The following is a 21,965-nucleotide window of genomic DNA, read 5'->3' as shown; positions in this document are numbered from 1 at the left end:
CCTATTTTGTAGGCGCTATAACTTTTGCGCAAACCAATCAATATACGCTTATTGCAATTTTTTTACCAAAAATATGTAGAAGAATACACATCGGCCTAAACTGAGGAAAAAAATTGTTTATTTATATATTTTTGAGGGATATTTATTATAGCAAAAAGTAAAAAATATTGTTTCTCCAGTTGACCATTGTCACTTCCTATGTGGTAATTATAACAGAAAAGTACAGGTGATGCATACAGTAATAAAGACCTAACAGAGGTTTTAACACTTCCCAAATATACCTTCAAGTGAAAAAAAGGACAAATTCATAAACTGTAAAAAAAAAAAAAAATCTACCCAGCCCCCTCTCTTGTCCCCTCAATACAGGAACATGCCGTAACGCACAGTATGGTGTCTGTTTATAAAAAAATTGGCTTTGCAAATGTCTCAACAGTCATGCAAGTGTACTGAATAATACCCATAATGTTTGTAGTATGTGTGTAATAGTTTACTGGCTTTGTCTTTCGCTGGGTGAATGTAACATTCCCAAACATTTGGTCCTAGGAGAAACATTGCTATAAGAACAGTTAATCAAATTAATGGGGTGGGCAACTACATGGCAAATGAGGTTCAATGTAGAAAAATGTAAAATAATGCATTTGGGTGGCAAAAATATGAATTCAATCTATACACTGGGGGGAGAACCTCTGGGGGAATCTAGGATGGAAAAGGACCTGGGGGTCTTAGTAGATGACAGGCTCAGCAATGGCATGCAATGCCAAGCTGCTGCTAACAAAGCAAACACAATATTGGCATGCATTAAAAGGGGGATCAACTCCAGAGATAAAATGATAATTCTCCCGCTCTACAAGACTCTGGTTCGGCCGCACCTAGAGTATGCTGTCCAGTTCTGGGCACCAGTCCTCAGGTAGGATGTACTGGAAATGGAGCGAGTACAAAGAAAGGCAACAAAGCTAATAAAGGGTCTGGAGGATATTAGTTATGAGGAAAGGTTGTGAGCACTGAACTTATTCTCTCTGGAGAAGATACGCTTGAGAGGGGATATGATTTCAATATACAAATACCGTACTGGTGACCCCACAATACGGCAAAAAACTTTTTCGCAGAAAGGAGTTTAACAAGACTCGTGGCCACTCATTAAAATTAGAAAAAAATGTTTAACCTTAAACTACGTAGAGGGTTCTTTACTGTAAGAGCGGCAAGGATGTGGAATTCCCTTCCACAGGCGGTGGTCTCAGTGGGGGGAATTGATAGTTTCAAGAAACTATTAGATAAGCACCTGAACGACCACAACATACAGGGATATACAATGTAATGCTGACATATAAACACACACATAGGTTGGACTTGATGGACTTCTGTCTTTTTTCAAACTCACCTACTATGTAACTATGTAACAGTTGACCATGAGAGTTAACATTCACCAATGGAGGTGTAGCACCCTCTTCCTAAAACAGGGTTACGGGTAAATTTAGCTATGCTGGGTGGTAGCTAGCCTGGTTAATGTGTAGTTTGTTTTTTTATCAAATGGGTTTTCTCCTAATCCTTTTTTAACTATGGCTTCTCCCTTTTGTCAGTAGGTGGCACTGTTGCCTTTGACATTAGTATGATGAGCTATAGTGAATTCAGGTTATAGATAAACATACTTTTTCTCAGCCAACCAGACTGGCCGCTAATGCAATTTGGGAAAGGGTATTTATTTGGAGAGAGTCATGTGATCTAGGTCTTCTCCACCCAAGTGGCTGTCTGGGTGGGTGTGTGAGAAACAGCTCCTGGCTAATAGGCCTGAAGCCTGAGGCCTATCCAGGAGCTCACCTGGCTGCTACGTCTGTGCTCAATACCTGGAAATGATGCTGAAAGAGATGGAGTTCTATAGAAGTACCAGAGGTGACTCTTCATAGACCCATGGACCCATGAGGTGGCTGGGAGAGCTTCAATTGAGAACTCATCCAAGAGAATTATGTATGATGCTGTGAGTAAAGTTCAGTTACCATAGGATACAGCTTATTCTACAAAGTACAGATGTGCTGGTTCAGCTTAAAGGCTCTTTTCCTGTACTGTTCTCTGCCTTTTCTCACCTTTTTTGTCTAAGGAGTCTGCCTATCTGCTGATCGTTACTTTTTTTGACTAAGGGTGTCCTGTGCCCCTCCCACATTTTTCCTGTTGTGAGAAATAAATTTCTCTTTGTTTAGGCATAAAAGTGACTGGCGCCCATCCTTCTACCTTGTACATCACACACCATGCCTGGTAACCTACACCCTGAGGCAGGGCCGATCCTAGGGTCACAGGCGCCTGGGTGCAGAAATATTTCTGCCACCCCAACATGGGCGTGGTCATCTTACTAACCCCTCCCCTTTACAAATGTTTCTATGGCTCAAACAGAGATGCTCCCCTAAGGAGTCTTCACACGATCTCTTAACAATAAACAAAACACAGGAAGAGAAGCAGAGTTCTTTGCAGAGACTGCAGACATAGTACAGGAGACGGTCAGAGACTGCAGACATGGTACAGGAGACAGTCAGACACTGCAGACATAGTACAGTAGGCGGCCAGAGACTGCAGACATAGTGCAGGAGATGATCAGTGTCTGCGGACATGATACAAGAGATGGTCAGAAACTGCGGAAATGATGCAAGAAATCAATGCATCAAATGCAGCCTCATCGGTGCCCATCAATTGCAGTCTACCAGTGCCCACCGAATGCAGCCTACTAGTGCCCACCAAATGCAGCCTACCAGTGCCCATCAAATGCACCCTTTTCAGTGCCCATCAAATGCAGCCTACCAGTATCCACCAAATGCAGCCTACCAGTACCCACCAAATGCAGCCTACCAGTGCCCATCAAATGCAGCCTACCAGTACCCACCAAATGCAGCCTACCAGTGCCCACCAAATGCAGCCTACCAGTGCCCATCAAATGCAGCCTACCAGTACCCACCAAATGCAGCCTACCAGTGCCCATCGAATGCAGCCTACCAGTGCCCATCAAATGCAGCCTAACAGTGCCCACCAAATGCAGCCTACCAGTGCCCACCGAATGCAGCCTACCAGTGCCCACCAATTGCAGCCTTCCAGTGTCCCTGGATCACACAGAGTGGCAACAATCTCCTACTGTCATGGAGCTTGGATTTGAATCTCTCGGGAGGCCACTGTAACAAAGTCCCACCTGCTAGACCGTCTCACAGCTCCTATGATACATGTCAATCAGCGTTCCATCTACTATCACACAAGCCGGTCTAGGGGGGCAGGACCTTGTTACAGTACCGCCGACAACACACACAGACCCAGTTCCGTGACCAGGACCGGTGCTACCACTAGGCAAACTAGGCAGTCGCCTAGGGCGCACTGCTGCCTAGGGGCGCCCGACCACTGGTGTTCCTACTCTCTTCTCCCTGCAGCAAGCAACTAAGTATCAGCATCAGCAGGCAGCCGTCGCTCCCTGCGCACATAGTGTCAGAGGCGCAGCGGCGGCGGAGGACTGTGTCCTGGCTCCCGAACGAATAGAAGCAAGAAAACATTCATTGATGGGCACTGGTAGGCTGCATTGATGGGCGCTGGTTAAGCTGCATTGATGGGCACTGGTGGGCTAATTTGATGGGCGCTGGTGAGGCTAAATTGATGGGCGCTGGTGAGGCTGCATTGATGGGTGCTGGTGAGGTTGCATTGATGAGCGCTGGTGAGGCTGCATTGATGGGCGCTGGTGAGGCTGCATTAATGGGTGCTGGTGAGGCTGCTTTAATGGGCGCTGGTGAGGCTGCATTAATGGGTGCTGGTGAGGCTGCATTAATGGGTGCTGGTGAGGCTGCATTTGATGGGTGCTGGTGAGGCTGCATTGATGGGTGCTGGTGAGGCTGCATTTGATGGGTGCTGGTGAGGCTGTATTTGATGGGCACTTCATTAAAAAGGTGGGGTATACATGGTCAGGGCAAAGAGGTGGAGTCAGGGGTAGAGCCAAGGAGGGGGGGCGGCAAAATGAGATGTCGCCTAGAGTGTCAAAAATCCTTGCACCAGCCCTGTCCGTGACACACAGCTCTCCTGCTGTGTGTGACAAAGAAGAGGAGCCTGGAGGGGAGCGCTGTAGCCTGCAGCCACAGATCAAAGCGGCCCCAGGACAGGGAAATTTCCCGGTAACCCAGTAGGCCAGTCCGGCCCTGCACATCTGCAGCCACTGAAAAGAAAATGAAAAGAACGGTCGTGTCAGGAAGAGGAATGGCCCCTACCCCACTGTGCCCATAATCGCAGCCTCACTGTGCCCATCAATGCAGCCTCACTGTTCCCATAATCGCAGCCTCACTGTGCCCATAATCGCAGCCTCACTGTGCCCATAATCGCAGCCTCACTGTGCCTATCAATGCAGCCTCACTGTGCTCATAAACGCAGCCTCACTGTGCCCATAATCACAGCCTCACTGTACCCATCAATGCAGCCTCACTGTGCCCATAATCACAGCCTCACTGTGCCCATCAATGCAGTCTCACTGTGCCCATAATTGCAGCCTCACTGTGCCCATCAATGCAGCCTCACTGCGCCCATAATCGCAGCCTCACTGTGTCCATAATTGCAGCCTCACTGTGTCCATAATTGCAGCCTCACTGTGCCCATAATCGCAGCCTCACTGTGCCCATAATCGCAGCCTCACTGTGCCCATCAATGCGGTCTCATTGTGTCCATGAATGCAGACTCGCCATAGCCTGCCCTGGATCACACACACAGCTGTGTGCTACAGAGCTGGGTATGTGTTTGGCGGTGCTGTGACAAGGTACAGCCCCTAGATCGGCTTGTGTGATAGGCAGGACACTGATTCAATCAGTGTTCCATCTACTATCACACAAGCCGGTCTAGGGGGGCGGGACCTTGTTACAGCGCCACTGACAACACACACAGACCCAGCCATGTGACACACAGCAAGAGGAGGAGGCGGGAACCTGGAGGGGAGCGCTGTAACCTGCAGCCGCAGATCAAAGCGGCCTGTCAAAATGCTGCTGCCAGGAGGAAAGGTATCTAGGACAGATGGCCCAACGTTCAATGTGCATGTACTATCATCACTGCTAAATAGGACATTTTCCTCCTGGCTGTTAGGGAGTTGGCAGGGTCCTAACAACCAGTTACTCATCCCGAATGCCGGGTGAATCTCATTAGTAGTCAATTATGTCACCTGGAGATCCTGCCCTCTTGCTTTATTGTAGCAGTGGGTACTGACAGAAGACATTCGGCAAGAGTCAAGCAACGGGTTTGGATGCAAAGCAATTTTTAAAGAAATATGTTGTCATATGTTGTAGCATGTTGTACTCTAGTGTACATTATATGGGGGTGTCATTCACAATAAATGGCACCACAATATGCTGCACAGGTGCATTGTAAGAATGTGCTGTATTGTGTGTGTTTTACTGTGCATGAATGTATTCAAGCACTGCCTATATACTGGACTTTATAGGCTCAATATAGGAGACCACACAAAGAAATGATATAAAATATAATATATTTATTTTAAAAAATTATAAAATACATGGCTAAAACATAGGCATGAACTGCCTCCACAAGATCTAGGTGTTGACAAAATCAAGGTCGTATGCCCTACTATAAATAACGGATATGATAGCTAAATTGTATATACAGCCAAATAGAATAGTGCATGTAAGGATCTGTATATTTACGGTAGTCAGGTCAACGTTTTGCCAGTTCTTCCTCAGGACCCCATATAATAGTAAGCAGCATTATGTATAAGAAAATATACAAAAATCAATAACAAAACATAAAATGTATAACAATAATGTAACAAAATATATATAGTACTCACATCATTGTGGAGGATCAAGGGGCGCTCACCAGCAAAGAGATCTAAAAGGCATGATAAGGCCATTAAGTAATATATGAAAGTAGCCAGACAGTAATACAATTTTTTTGGGCAGCATACTTACTAGAGCTCTAAGATAGAGATACACAGTTATGAATAGGCATGGGTCACAACAAAGTAATTTGTATAAATATCCCCAAAAGTAAACTGGAAAAAGAAACCATAGGAGTACAGAAGAGAGAATAACCCCAGCTAGTAATCTACATAGATACTTATGAAGCCAAAAGAAATAAATGAGTATTCAATATATCTCGCAATCTCACTTATATGGTACAGGATATTCTCTTAGGCCAATATTAGGGAACCAAGCATTAGCCGGTGGCCATTAAGGATGTAGTGTATCCATGCGGTGAATCCATATGGTAGGGCATACGACTTTGATTTTCTCAACACCTGGATCTGGTGTAGGCAGTTCATGCCTATGTTTTATCCATGTATTTTACAATTTTTTTGAATAAATATATTATATTTTACACAATTTCTTTGTGTAGTCTCCCATATTGAGCCTATAAAGTCCGGTCTAGATAAGTAGTGCTTGAATACATTAAGCCAGTAACTCTTTCTCATATACGTGGATGTGGCTGAGTGAAGTCAAAATTAGTTTCTTTTTTACTGTGCATTGTTGCAGCACACAAAAGTGAATGGGCTCTGAAGTTCCTGATCATCTGGTGAATTGCTGTGGCGTTTGACACAATATCTATCATTATTATTATTAATATTAATATTGCATCAATTAAAAGCTGACTCGAGTTATAACCTCTCCTTGCACTACTAAATAGAAAAGTAGAAAAAAATAGTTCTGACTGTGTTGTTGTAGATTTTCCCTCACTTATAGTTTGATGAAACCGTGGTCACTGGGACAGGAAGAAAGGGGAAATCTCTATAACGGAGCCTCAGATGAAAGGGGTTCTACAAAATTTCTTGTACATTCAGGTTATCAGCACCATAGTTCCCCTTTAATTGTTGCTGTATGAATTGATTATATCATGGGTGATGTCAGTATTATAATGTAAAACAACACGTGAGAACCATGTAAAGTAGTTTGCGTGTGTCCTATGAATTCACTGTGACATTTTCCAATTCCCAGGTACAGTTTCTTCACTGTTTGAAACAATCAGAAACTGGAGGTGAGAGTGAAGTGGTAGATGGGTTCCATGTCTGCAACAAACTGAAAGAGCAGAATCCAGACGCATTCAGAATCCTCACGTCTACGCAGATCGACTTTACAGACACTGGAATTGATTACTGTGATTTTTCCCTTCAGTCCAAACAACGGATAATCGAGTAAGCTCATTCAGACCTAGTCTTTTTAGAGGTAGTTTGTAATCAATCAGAAGATACGCTGAGAGAAAGGAAAATACTGCCTCTCGCTGGACAGAAATGATATAGCATATCATTTAATTGAACTCAATTCAAACAGCTAAATACACAGATGCTATACATACTGTATATATGAACTATTTTACCTGATAAATGTTATGTATTTTTATCCATCCAGTTGTGAGATTTGCAAAGCCCTACTACACACCACAGTCACCCTGCTTTTCAGAACTTCAGTTTTATTTTAAGCAAAAACGCTCGTTTTACTTTTTATGCAGTCAGGCTGCATGAAAAGTAAAGAATGTGGCATTATTTTTTTTACTTTTCTCTACTTTTATATGCATGTTTGAATGTACTAAGCTGAACTATGTTGGCAGCATTCTGGAGAGTCAGACTGCTGCTCTCAAAAGAGTGCAGTGGTCTGAACTCCAACAGCCTACCATGCCCCCTCCATACCCAGATGGCAAGGATAACTTGCCACAAATTTGTGGCAGTGTTGAATTGTAAGTCTGTTAACTTGCTGCACATTTTCACTGCCAAGTTGTACACTTGCAGAGCAATTGAAGCACAAGTTCTAGTTGACACTTTTACAATTTGAAAAACATTTGTGTGGCAAGTCTCTAGCAAGAGCAAAGTTGTAGTGGTGAGTCTACATCAAGAGCTCTGCAAGTCTACAGCATGAAAATTTAGCCACAGTGAACTCTGTGGTGGGATGGCTATTGCACAATATAGCAAGAGAGTTTTCACCGCACCAGTATAGATCCACACCAGGTGTAAATTGAAGGGTTGTCTCCGAGAGTAAAGAGCCCCAGGTGCTGGCTAATGCTGAATCATGTTGAAGGCAGATGAGAAAATCCGGACAGCCGCACACCTGGAAGATATTGTCCAAAAAATGTTTATTATAAAATCAGGAGCATACAGTATACAGGACACCGTGGCAAAAAAGTACAGGCAATCAGCTAACGCGTTTTGCACTTATGCAAAGTGCTTACTCATAGCTAACAATAATGAGAATGAGACCACATTTATACTTTCTGTTGTGAATCATGTGACTGTGTAATAATGCCAAGATCTAGACCAGCTGAGATCTGGCTGTGGGGAGTGTGTACACCTGTCAATGAATAACAAGTGCTGGGAATAGAAGATTCCTGTGAAAATATTGTACCCTGTTTCCCCGAAAATAAGACCTAGCGTGATTGTCGGTGATGGCTGCAATATAAGCCCTACCCCTCAAATTATCCCTAGTTAAAGTCCTTGTAGGTCTTATTTTCAGGGTAGGGCTTATTTTCGGGGAAACAGGGTAGGGCTTATTTGGGGGGTAGGGCTTATATTGCAGCCATCACTGACACTCACGCTAGGTCTTATTTTCGGGGAAACAGGGTATATATGTGTAAGCAACGGAAGAGAAAATGAAAACATGAATAAGAATGGTGAGATTGATAAGGCTAATGAAAAGTAAAAATTGCACAATATAACTGAAACAGAACTTGCAGCAGACTTGCGTAATGTTTGCAAAGAAAGTTGATCTGGAGTCATGCAAGACTTGCTGCAATTGTGCCTGGCAAGTCTAGCAATAGCTTAGCAAGTCATCTTTAAACTTGCAGCTGGTAGCTTGCTATCTGGGTAGTAGTCGAATCAACAATCAACACTGCTTAACAAAGTGGATGTAGGAATCCCGCCTGCTGGTACATTGTATTCTGACAACAGAACGCACAGAATACACTGCTCAGTGGCTGCAGCCGAGCAAAGTTTTCCAATATGTTCCCTCTACAGAAGTTGATCAAACAATTTACTTCTGTTGAGGAGGGATAGCTACAAACTGATCAAAATCTGATCAGAGTATGGCCAGCTTAAAGGAAAAGTTCACCTTTCAGAAGTAGCACGCTGACGTTTAGGCAGGGAGGCTCCTAAATTTACCTGCCAGGTGTAGTTATCTTGGCTTATTGTTAGGGATCCATTGAGTTCACCCTAAGTCTGTAATTGCTGCACTTCTCTCTTCTGCTGCTAGGTGGCCAGGTACCTGGTGACATTAGATAAGACAAGGGCAAAGCAAGGACAGATTAGGAGTATATGGGGTATCTCAGCCAATGGGCAGAGGTTTTCTTAAATCCCTTGGCCTGCTGGGAGAGCCTATATATTTGGGTGGAGTCAGGTGATTGGGAGACTGTGCCACCTGGACGGCTGTCTGGGTGGATGTGTGTTGATTTGCTAGAACTGTTAGGCCAGAGTTTGGGCCTGTTCTAGGCACATCTGGCTGCTAGGCTGTCTGAGGGCCTATCCAGAAGCAAGAGAGCAGCGCAGGGTTGGGATTGCGGTTTGCAGTCCAACCAGAAGTGACGGTTCTGCTGGCTGGAGATCCTGTCGTGGTCGGAGGTAGAGGGGAAGCTGTCGCCACTAAGGGTCCAACCACCTTATTACCAGGGACCACAGTGAGTAGCTGAAGCAAGTATCGGAGCAGAATTCTCACTAACGGGGGACGGTGAAGAATCGTGAACTTCAGCGGGTATCAAGCCAGGGACCCAGCCAGTGGAGGTGACGCTTCCAGAGCAGCCTTGTGTGTCAAGCCAGAGACCAAGCAGGCCAGTGGAGAGAAGCTTGATGAGTATCTGAAATGCCAAGCGAGGGAACCAGCAGAGAAGCGAGGTGACGCTTGCTTGAGGAAGATACTACAGTGAAGATTGGAAGCGCTCACGAGATTCAGTGGCAGTGAATCATCTAGTCTAGTGAGAGAGACTGGGAGCTCAGTGGGCTGAAGAACCACGAGAAGTGATTGTAGTGGAAGTGACGGAACTGTTACACGTTGTGAAAGAAACTGTTCTAAGACTGTTGCCATAGGAGACAGCACTCCTACACATGCAGATGTGGTGTCTTGCTGGATGCCTTTCCCTGCATGGCTGTTTACCTGTACAAGTCTCAGAGTCTGACAATTAACATTGCGACTACCTAAGGGCATCCTGGCCCTAACCCTCTTTCCCAAAGTTCTGTTAATAGAAATAAAATCTCTTTGCATTCAAGAAGTGTCTGGCGCCCAATTAATATACCTTATACCACACCCACTATGCCTTGCAACCCACCTTATATAAAAGGATGTCAGCAGTTCTTGGCTCTAAAGGTTCTCTTAGACTAGAGGAGGCCCTGGACCTTGCTACACATAATTTGTAACACCCATATTCAGGGTGTACCATGTTATGAAAGGACCGGCCCCCGCTCCCCCTGATCCCCCATTCTGACAGCTAGTAGGGAATTTCTTTAGCTGCCCACCCATCTGCATTACTTATTCACTACTCTGTGAATGGAAAATTAAAGTTCCTGGCACCCTTAGTGGCTGTCGGATTGTATTTTATTGATTCTTCCTGTCAGAGTGTATTGGATTGCCCGTATGAGGTACGAGCAAGCAGATACATTGACAGGTCTGCATGGCATCAGTGATCCACCGATCGCTGGTGCATGCTTTACAGTCTTACCTGCAAAAAAATGGGCATTTATTATTTTTTGTAAAAAGGTGTAATTTAAGGTGTTTAAGTTGTAATTTCAGTCAAATTCTAACTAAGGCTAAACCTACTCCCACCCCTATTCTTTGACTATTCTATCTACCCTATGAAAGAAAAGATGTCTATACTTACCTATGTATTCTGAAGCTGCTCCAGCCTGGTTACATGATCAGATCCCAGCGGTTGCTTCAGTGTAGACGAGGAACAGCCGCCGGATGCCCTGCGGTAATCCTATGGATGGCAACATCACCTCGGCTCTGCAACTGTTGTTCCTGCCTCCCCTCTTCACTGAAGTTTGGGACTCGATCATCTGATCAGAACAGAGTGGCTTCAGAAAAGGTTTAATAGATAGAATTGTTTTGGAATGGGGGTGGGAGTGGATATCCTTAATTAGAATTCCACTCTAATTACCCTTTAAGAGATCTGTCCTAATATTATATACATATGCCTTCTCTGGTCATTAATTATTTTCCCTCTGAGAAAGGAGTGTTTTACTATCATACTTCCCCTATATTGCATATGATGGCTTAAAGATGAAAATAAATTGTTTGATAATGAGTTCTTTTTTTTTTTCAGGCTAGATCAGAATGGTAAACTTCTGAAAATTAATTTTAATAATGCAACAAGGGACTCTGTACTCAACATACCAGCAGAGAAAGTGCAACCTTTTTACTCCTCCTTAAAAGAGTTTGTCGGTCTCATGAATAAGCCTGAGAATATATTCTGTTTCAAAATGAAACCAGGTTAGTTATAAAATTTACTCTCCCTAATTAGTTCTTAATTTATTTGGTATAACACAATCAGGTTTCATGTCCTAACACAACGTTCGCTCCTTACACAGAAATTAAAGGGACATTTTGTCATAGCAAAATAAGAACGTATGCAGTACATCTGTTTAATACATTTACATTTTCCCATGTTTTATTAATTTAATGAATCTATCTACAAGAACAGAAGAAAACACATTGATCTGACAAAAATTCACTCCTATATTTTGTTGTGGGTTTTAAATACACAGCATTTGGTGTCAGCCCTGCCCAGTTTTGTTTTGCTAAACTTCTCAAACTCACCCACTCTCCCATCTCCACAACAAAGACACTAAGCAGTCTGTAGTCCTAAGCCCTTGGAGAGCTTATTCTTCTCAATTAGGCAATGCAGGAGCTGCGCACAAGACACAGGACAGCTAGAAATTTCTGACATGATCAACAGATATTTTGATTTACGTATTAAGCAGAAATTCTTTCAATTGTATATTTGAAGCTGAACTTCAGGAATTCAGCCACTTTGAAAAATGTGAAGGCATACGATGAGTTAATGCCAACAAGGTGTATGTGGATTTACGTATCTCCTTTAAGCCTGGTACACACGGATAGTTTTTTTGGTTCAACTCAGTGGGTTGAACAAAAAAAAAACTGACAGCTCAAGTCGCAGCCGCTGTACTAAAATTTAAATGTTAGTACAGTGATCTCCCCCGCTAACTGTTGTGCTCTGACAGGGGGGTGCCCCCCCAACCAAAACACTCCAGTCAGCGCTCTCAGCCATTGGGAAGCCAGTCAGTTGTTGGTGTTCCAACATGCATGTCCGACAGAAGCCGGCCAAATGGCTTCTGATGGCCTTCACATAGACACGGGCCGAAGGTCGGCCAGTTTTTATTTAACCGGCCTATGTTTACCGACATTTGGCCCGTGTGTGCATTACTTACATCTGACAGTTTTATGGAGCTCACACAGTATGTAGATGCATTGTCTTCTCGCACACAGCAACTATGTTCACCCCTCCCCTCTGATGTATTTCTGAGTCTACATTATTACAAAGTGCTCTGTAATTGGGCAGGAGGAGAGGAAGGGTGGGCACAGCAGCTGCATATGACTCTGCAGCTGAAGGAGCAAAGACCAGAAGATTCAGGTTGAAAATATATCTATTTATACGATTAAAGCTCATTATCAGAATTTATTTGACCTATATACACTCTACTTGTAAACAATATGTATAGTAGGTATAAATCATTTAAATACCTACAAAAGTAACTAAGGAAATGATATATATCTTTAATTTAGGTTTAAGTGAACCCAATGTTTAATATTTGAAATTTCATGATATTTACCTATATAAACCCTACTGTAAAACAATGAGCTTACTTTAGAGATCCTTGTAAACTTACTTTATGTATCTTTATGTATCTTTATAACATTGTATACTCAATAAACTTCTTTTGACAAGGAAAAAAAAAAAAAAAAAAGAAAATATATCTATCCTCCTGGAGCTCCATAGAACTGTCAGATATAAATTAAAGAGATAAGCCCAGGAGGTGGCAAGCACCTTGTTGGATTTAACTCATAGTATGCCTACACATTTTTGAAAGTGGCTAAATTGCAAATAATCGTGTAATACAGGGTACAGCCATGACATTAGATTCACAAAGCATCATAAGTTTTCTAAAACGTAAGCACAGCAAAAGCTGTTTGCTTTCAGACTCTCCCTCGCTTTCTCTCTCTCTAATTGAATCTTTGTACAACCTTCCTTAACCCATGGCAACTTATTTATGTCTGCTTTTCATTTTGTTTGATACATTGTTTGAATACACTTTGGGTTTTTAGGAGAAACTAATGTTTGTTGGCAGCTCAATACTACAATCATGCATTGTGGGCACAAGCTGACCTGCACAGACAATGCAGTTTGATTTAACAGTTGCTCCTCCTCACTAGGTTTTGGTTGAAAATTTGCATTTGGAAAAGATTTTGGCCACAGTGCTCGTTCCCCATAAATGTTTGACTGTGAACATGCCCTACCCATATACCTGTGTGGGGTAGTAAATACACTGTGTACCTTGCAACTACACTGTGTAGAGTCTAACGAAAAGTGCCACGAGCTGGTAGGGTTTGGGCATTGTATGTGCTTCCAGTTACAACCGACTTTATATTTGCAGCAGATATTTCTACAACATTTAATAAAATGACAAATACCGGGTATTTATAACCTGTTATTATGTACTGTAGGTCTACTGGGAATTTGTATGCCCAAGTAGAATTCTTCTTTAAAAATGTATATTGTATTTTCATTGAGCGCATACAGTATGTTATCATTGCAGTTTCTAACTTAAAGGATAATTTTACCTTTCGTAACGTTACATGTTACACCCATATTCATGGTGTAACAAGTAACATGTAACATGTCACAGATGCAGCAGACCTGCACCCTCACCCCTTGCGATTCAAGGATGACGGGTTTAAAATCCTGTCACCAATCTGTCATTTGGCAAAGCCATCTTCAGAACTGTTTTTTCTAGGTCCTGCTGTGTAGTGTACTAGACATGTGCGCCATCAAAAAATTTAAATTTGTTTAGTTTAGTTCTGTTCCGTTTTGTATTAAAAAAAATTCGTATTTCGTAATTTGTGTCCGAAATTCAATTCGGATTCCTACGAAATACGAATTTTAGTTAGATTCGTAAACTTTTCGTTAAAATAACAAAAGTTCGTTATGATTAATTTACCATTATGAGGGGTTCCCACCCATAATAAATGGTGCAAACCAAACTGCACACAACACAATCCCTACGGGAGAGCCAGACTAAGGAACATCACCATCATCATGCATGTAGCCATTTATCAAAAATATATTTGATCTTGAAAATCTAGGGGAGTGAAACAAGAATACAAAGAAAAGCCGTACACTCTGAGATCAACAGGCAGCAGCTACAGAGTCCTGAAATTCCTCCACGCCCTTATCCAGGCCTTCTGCTTCTGCTGCCACCTGAATCTTCCCAACCTCACCCAGAATGTCCTGCACCACCACTTCGACAGGGAGGATTTTACTCCGTAAGGATACCTGACACCGTGCACTCCACGTGAAATAATGGACTACTAGACTAACTAAAAAAGTGTTTCCAAATCATAATTCCGACGAGTCTGGAATGCCCCATACACCCACTCTGCATAACTCATATGGGGGAGGAAGGGTATACTCAGAGCCCTCCCCACCCTCTTGTACACCTCTACATTAAAAGGGCACTGAAGTAGAAAGTCATCCATGGACTCCTCCATTTTGAGGGGTTCCCACCATGCCTGTGCTGAGTTCCCTGGTCTGAGTGTACACCCGCTGTGCCCATTATGAGGGGTTCCCACCATCCTTGTGCTGTGCTGACTGCTGACTTCCTCTGATTGGTGAACAAAACACCAGTCACGTTTCCGTTGTAACGGAATTTGGATCCGAAATTCCAAAATTCGTTAATGAAATTTCATAAAATTCATAAGCATAGAAATTCCCATAGGGTTCCCACCATTCCTGTGCTGAGTTCCCAGGTCTGTACACCTGTTGTGTGTCCATTATGAGGGGTTCCCACCATCCCTGTGCTAAGTTCCCGGGTCTGAGTGTACACCCGCTCTGCCCATTATGAGGGGTTCCCACCAGCCCTGTGCTGTGCTGACTTCCTGGGGTTTTAACTTTTAGGTTCGTTAACTTTTCGTAACAATTATGAATTTTCGTTATGATGAATTTATCATTATGAGGGGCTCCCACCATCCCTGTGCTGTGCTGACTTCCTGGGTTTTTAACTTTTAGGTTCGTTAACTTTTCGTAACAATTACGAATGTTCGTTATGAATTTGGATCTGAAATTCGTAAACGAAATTTTGTATTTCGTACAGAATTCGTATGCATAAAAATTCGTATTTCGGATTTGTTCGAATTTCTGGAAATTCGTACGAATTTTCGTTTCGTACGAAACTAATCGCACATGTCTATAGTGTGCACAAAAAGAAAAACATGGGCAAAGGGATTGCCAAAACAAACTTTGCATGCTCTTCCTTCTTCTAATTTTATTTTATTTATTTATTTATTTTGTGGGACTACAGTTTCACTTTAAAGTCATTTTTACAAGTTCCATATTCTTGCAATTATAATAATTGTAGAAGTTTCTAGGTTGGCTACTAGAGGGAGATTTGTATTTCACTGCAATTAGGCACTCTCTTTGTACAACAACTATTGGGATAAAATACCAGCCAGCCAAGGAGTTTCAGTGAGTTAGGAGATCTAAAGGCTTACATTATTAGAAGAGGTAGCTGAGCATAGCCAAGCATATGATTGTATTAACCTGATATTTCCCATGTACAGTACATCTGAAAAGAAATGAAAAAGGCCATACATTTTCTTCAAACCAAATCTTGCATCAAAATACACTTTGCTTATAACATCTATAAGCAGATTTTTTTTCATTTTGAATAAAATATTGTAAAAATCCCTGACAGATTTTCTAGTCTCTTGGCTGTTTGTGTGCTATTGATAAGTTTTCCTTTCACTTTCTGTCCTGTAGCAGCAAGTGAGTTGAAATCTCCCCAAAGTAGGGGACATGCTGTTTTACTTAAAATTCTATGCAAGGGGAAATGGCGCTGTCCGGCTATATGCACATATAAGAGTACTAAAGTAAAAAATGAAGTGAGAAAATATATACAAATATTAGAATGGGTGGTGTGTGTGAACACAGCGTAAAAAGCGCTAGAGAGTGTATAAATAAATAATACCCCTAGTGGGTAATAAAATAAAGTGCACCGTGCTCCTAAAAGTGAGGAATGTGCCTAAATCACAATAAACAAATGCCCATTATGTGTGTATCAAGTTCCATATGTGTATGAGGGAATGTGCCCACAGGGGCATGGACAATGGTGATAATCAAGACAGTGTTCTATAATACAAGCAAACAGTGGCAGCATTAAAAATGGAAAAAATAAAAATGTATAAAAAATAGATGAAACATATGAAAAAAATGAAAAAATGAATGAAACAAATCCCCACAAAAAGTGATCTCGGCTCCAACAAATATCGTCCCAGTCAACCACTGCACCCCCACTCGTGCTTGCACTCACCGGACTACCTCACCCCTGCAGGGGTAAAAGGTATGAATGAAAAGATCCCGCTGGCGAATCCAGGGAGCGTTCCTCCGTCTGGGGGTGTTTTATCCTTGGTGGTATCCCCAATAACGAACATCCATGTAATGTAAGGAAAAAGGAAGCCTCATAGCGTGAATCCACAAAATATGCGATTTATTTAATAAAGGTCCATGACAATCGTAATAAAAAAACCCGTAAAAACAATAAAAACAATGGAGAAGACACTGGAGCTGGCAGTGCTCCAGAAGCCGGCTCTCAGCTGTGGAGTAGCGTGGTGCGGCGTGCGTAGTCCGGTGAGTGCAAGCACGAGTGGGGGTGCAGTGGATGACTGGGACGATATTTGTTGGAGCCGAGATCACTTTTTTCTATCAAAAAGGACACTTTTCTTTCTTTTTTTTTTTTTTGGGATTTTTGATCTTGGACTTTGATGTTTTACACATTTTATAATCCTTGATATTTATTACACCTGTTGGGGATTTGTTTCATTCATTTTTTCATTTTTTTCATATGTTTCATCTATTTTTTATACATTTTTATTTTTTCCATTTTTAATGCTGCCACTGTTTGCTTGTATTATAGAACACTGTCTTGATTATCACCATTGTCCATGCCCCTGTGGGCACATTCCCTCATACACATATGGAACTTGATACACACATAATGGGCATTTGTTTATTGTGATTTAGGCACATTCCTCACTTTTAGGAGCACGGTGCACTTTATTTTATTACCCACTAGGGGTATTATTTATTTATACACTCTAGCGCTTTTTACGCTGTGTTCACACACACCACCCATTCTAATATTTTACTTTAGTACTCTTATATGTGCATATAGCCGGACAGCGCCATTTCCCCTTGCATAGAATTTTAACCATTTTTGGATTTCACCTAGGTGATCCTCATTTACAGGGGGGCTGCAGTCCCTTCATTTTGTCTCTTATTCCTGAGACCCCATTCACACAGGGACGACTTGTCAGGCGACCTAGTCGCCTGACAAGTCGCCTACCGTTCTGTACTATGGAGCCGTTCTAAGGGGAGCGACGCAAGTCGCTCCGACTTAGAAAAAGGTTCCTGTACGACTTCGGGGGCGACTTGGGGCGACTTGCATAGACTTCTATGCAGAAGTCGTTTTGCAAGTCGCCCGGGCATTCGTTTGCAGGTCGTGTCGCTGAGGCGACCTGCAAGTCGTGTTGCCCCTGTGTGAATGGGGTCTAAGCGCGGAATCATTGTTATACATGCTGTTTTACTTCTCACAAGAACAGGTGTCCCCATTTTGTGATTTCCACCCCTATTTCAGTTCTGGTGCAAATTTAGAATTTTTCCTTGAGTTTAGTCCTGGGGGGCAAAGGGGGCAGCTGCCCTTGGCCCCCTGATAGAAGCCCCCCCGTCCAATACAAAAACAATATAAAAAAAAAAACAAATAAACTATAATAAAATAATATAAAATATATAATAATAAAAAAATCACTTTCTTTTATTACATGCATCTTGGAAAGTAATATTTTGCCAACCATCATCTTTATATGTTTTTACTCTGGACTGGTGTATTGTATATTTTTTTAACCCCTTGGCCCAGACTGTATGCAAATATGAACCTCTCGGCGCCTGGTCCTTAGCACGAGGAGCAGCATATTGTGTGAATTGCTGCCAATACACCCGTGCTGAGAGTGCGTGCGCTGCACACTCCCGGCACAGTTATCTTCACCTAACCTAAAGCTCCCGATCACTCCTTGTGATCAGGAGTTTTCAGACCATGTAACCGTCACGAGATCTTAAGCCCTGCCCTGCCTCCTGGAGTCATAAACATCTTAAAGGGCTGGGAGGCGCCAGAGCTAAGAGGTCAAAAATAAATTTTAGCAGCTCAAGCAAAGTTGTAGAAATCCTTACTAGACCTTTTGGATCTGGTACAGATTTTAAGGAGGACTCCACACACACAAAAAAAAACTGCATGAGGTCCCCCTAGAAATCAGGACAGAGCGGTACCTTTGGATTCTTTAAGAACCAGTGACAGTGGGAAGCTGTGAAATATAGAAGCAATAGAAAAATAACTTCTCTATTAGAGGCACTGCTCCCACCAAACAAGGCTACGAACTGGCTGAAATATTTGTCTGAACACCAGAACATCCAAAGTTTAAACCATGTCATATCCCTCTCCTTATGGCTCTCTGTGCTGACTTAACTCTTCCACCCCTTCCCTCACCTCCCTATATAAGCTTTTATGTAGCGGTCAATGCGAAGTGAAGTGGAATACTATAGGGTGTCATTTGATGTCCACACAAGGGAGGCTTTTACAAGTAAATAATATGCATAAGATAAGTTAATTGCACATATAATCTTATAGGAAGATTGTTTTTTTAAATAAATGGTCCAGTGACAGCCTCCCTTTAAATGCATATCAGTGCTGTTATTTCATGTTCAGATTCTAATAGTTTTTTTCTGTGTTTAGGTCAAGTGGTAACATTCGACAACTGGAGGATTCTGCATGGGAGGAAGAGCTACCAATCTGGGGCAGATATCTCACGTCACCTTGAGGGCTCTTACCTTGATTGGGATGTTGTTATGTCCAGACTGAGGGCCCTGAAGACCAAACTGCAAACTTCAAACTGATTTAAATACACATAAATTAAAATTAAAACTTATCAAAATAGAATAAAATATGTTTATAACAAATCACATTTTTTTTACTATAAATAAGCATTAAAGGCTTGGTCTACCTGGGAATGGTATTTGCCAGACTCTGTTGGCTAATTTATCTTCTGTTATTATATATCCCTTTAGAACAGGGGTCTTCAAACTACGGCCCTCCAGTTGTTCAGGAACTACAATTCCCATCATGCCTAGTCATGTCTGTGGATGTCAGAGCTTTACAATGCCTCATGGGACGTGTAGTTCTGCAACAGCTGGAGGGCCGTAGTTTGAGGATCCCTGCTTTAGAATTACACTTGAAATTCTCTGTTAATAACTCTTAATAAGAGAGGGGCAGGGGAGGAGCAAATAAGGATGCTGTAATGGTGCCCAATGTCCTCCTTTTGAACCGATGACATAATTGGTTGTCATCACTCCGGTGGCAAGAAGGTTTTGATGGTGCACAATGAAAATGCGTGGCTTTGTGTAACTAAAAGACAGGCTTAACGCCATTGAGACAAAAATTCACACCATAACGTGGTCAGATCATGCACCCATCTCTGTATAGGAGACAAGTCATCTCACTCATTTGCCACCAACTGGAGAAATGATCCATACCTCATGTCTATACCTGCTAATACGACATTCATACAAAAACGTCTGACAGAATACTTCGACATTAATATGCCTACAGCTAGCAATCCTTCTACATTGTAGACAGCCCACAAAGCGTTTGTTCGCGGTGTTCTAATTCAACTGAATGCACAAACGAGGCGCCAAAGGATACAGCAGCTGACAGAACTACTCAATAAAATTGAACACTTAAAAAAGATAAATAAAGTATCCCCCACGCACTTCAATAGCGATAAAATTTTTATGGCCAGAAATGATCTTAAAACCTTCTTAAATGATAAACACGCCAAGTCACTATTAAAAATACGATCTTCTTTCTACACAGCCGGTAATAAAGCTGGTAAACTGTTAGCAAACCAAATCAAACTAAGGCAGAACAAAAATAAAATTCTGCATACCCTACATCCCTCTACCGGAGACAAAGTGTATCACCCCAAAGATATAGCTAATGCGTTTGGTGCGTATTATCGCACGCTATATAACTTAAAAGATGACCCCAACATAATACAACCCATGGATTCTGACACATCAGACTTTCTAGAATCAATGAATCCTCCCAAACTTTCCTCTGAACAACTGATATCCCTCAACGCTCCAATCTCCATACAAGAAATCTCCCAAGCTATTTCCCCACTTCCCAATGGTAAAGCCCCGGGCCCGGACAGCTTCTCTGTCAAATATTATAAATTATTCAACAAACTGTTAACCCCTCATATCTGTGATATGTTCAGCACTGCTGTGTCCTCTGGTCAATTCCCAAATGAAATGCTCTCTGCCAATATTGTAACCTTGCCCAAACCAGGGAACAAGCTGGATATCCCCTCAAATTTCCGCCATATCTCTCTACTAAACACTGACCTCAAATTGTATGCCAGATTTATAGCTCAGAGGTTAACCCCCATTATGCCCCACATCATACACCCCGACCAAGTAGGGTTCACGCTAGGCAGACAAGCCCCAGATGCCACATGAAAAATACTAAATGTCCTACATTTTACTAAAAAACATAATATATCAACTCTATTCATTACCTTAGACGCTGAAAAGGCATTTGATAGGATTCACTGGGGTTATTTGAAATACACTCTCGCCAAATTTGGATTTCAAGGCAACATTTATTATCAGCCATTCTAGCCTTGTATTCTAACCCCAACGCTCGAGTTCTGTCAGATGGGGTCTTTTCAGACCCTTTTATCATCAACAATGGAACAAGACAGGGATGCCCCCTGTCTCCATTGATTTTCACGCTAATGATAGAACCCCTGGCTCAAAAAATCAGATCCTCAAACTCCATTTTAGGAACCAAAATAAAGGTCTAGAATTTAAAATCACACTATTTGTGGATGACATAATTCTCACTTTGACTGATCCGGCCTCTTCCCTGGTAAAGGTATGGGAAATCTTAAATACCTTCAATGCATGTTCTTTTTACAAGGTAAATGACTCCAAATCCAATGTCCTTGGCATTCATTTTGCTAAATCTACCAAATAACATCTACAATCTACAGTTCCTTTCCAATGGGTATCCTCCTCAATGCCTTATTTAGGCATATCCTAGACATCTCCATCCTCAAACTTATATAGCTGCAACTACCTGCCATTTCGCCACACTTGCAGGAAAGATCTTTAAGAACTAAAACTCACATCAAACCAAAAAAAACAGATCACCCAACGATAGCGGCCACAGTTGAGACATGGCACTTCCTATTCCAAAACACATCCCTAACAGAACACACCCAATCAGTACATCCCCCTGTGGAGGTATTCAACTTCTTACTCCCTGATCTGTCTCCTAAACACTGGTCAAACATAAAAAGCCTCCAACTGAAAGAACTAATACATAATGACCAACTCCTTCCATTCCAAACCCTTAAAACTAGATACCTAATACCATCGCAAGGTGCATACACATATAAACATATAGCTTCCTACCTGAAAAAAAATCCTGCCCCATCAGTCATAATTCCTACCAAGGCATGGTCCTCCTGGACTTCAAACTCCCCCAAAGCAAAAGGAATAACCCTAATGTACAATCTCTTAAAAAACAAAGACAAGTTCACTAAGACATCAACTTACAAAAGATGGGAAAGGGATCTACAGGCCTCTTTCTCAGATTCCCAATGGCGCTCAGCCATACATTACAACCACAAAGCATCCTC

General features: G+C 42.2%; 1 protein-coding gene across 4 annotated transcripts in view; it reads left to right on the top strand.

Annotated features, from left to right (window-relative positions):
• BBOX1 (gamma-butyrobetaine hydroxylase 1) overlaps positions 1 to 21,759 on the top strand; it is a 198,349-nt gene extending 176,590 nt beyond the window's left edge. For all 4 annotated transcript variants that reach the window (XM_073604546.1, XM_073604543.1, XM_073604545.1 and 1 more), the window contains exons 6-8: positions 6,942 to 7,138; positions 11,242 to 11,408; positions 18,995 to 21,759. In XM_073604546.1, coding sequence (XP_073460647.1) covers positions 6,942 to 7,138; positions 11,242 to 11,408; positions 18,995 to 19,155 — 525 coding nt within the window. In that variant the 3' untranslated portion in view covers positions 19,156 to 21,759. The remainder of the gene's footprint in view (positions 1 to 6,941; positions 7,139 to 11,241; positions 11,409 to 18,994) is intronic.
• The last annotated feature ends 206 nt before the right edge of the window (positions 21,760 to 21,965 follow it).

Source organism: Aquarana catesbeiana, linkage group LG11, assembly GCF_042186555.1.
Source record: "Aquarana catesbeiana isolate 2022-GZ linkage group LG11, ASM4218655v1, whole genome shotgun sequence".
Lineage (NCBI taxonomy): Eukaryota > Metazoa > Chordata > Amphibia > Anura > Ranidae > Aquarana > Aquarana catesbeiana.
Note: the sequence above shows the minus strand (reverse complement) of the source record. Positions and strands in the feature narration are given on the sequence as shown.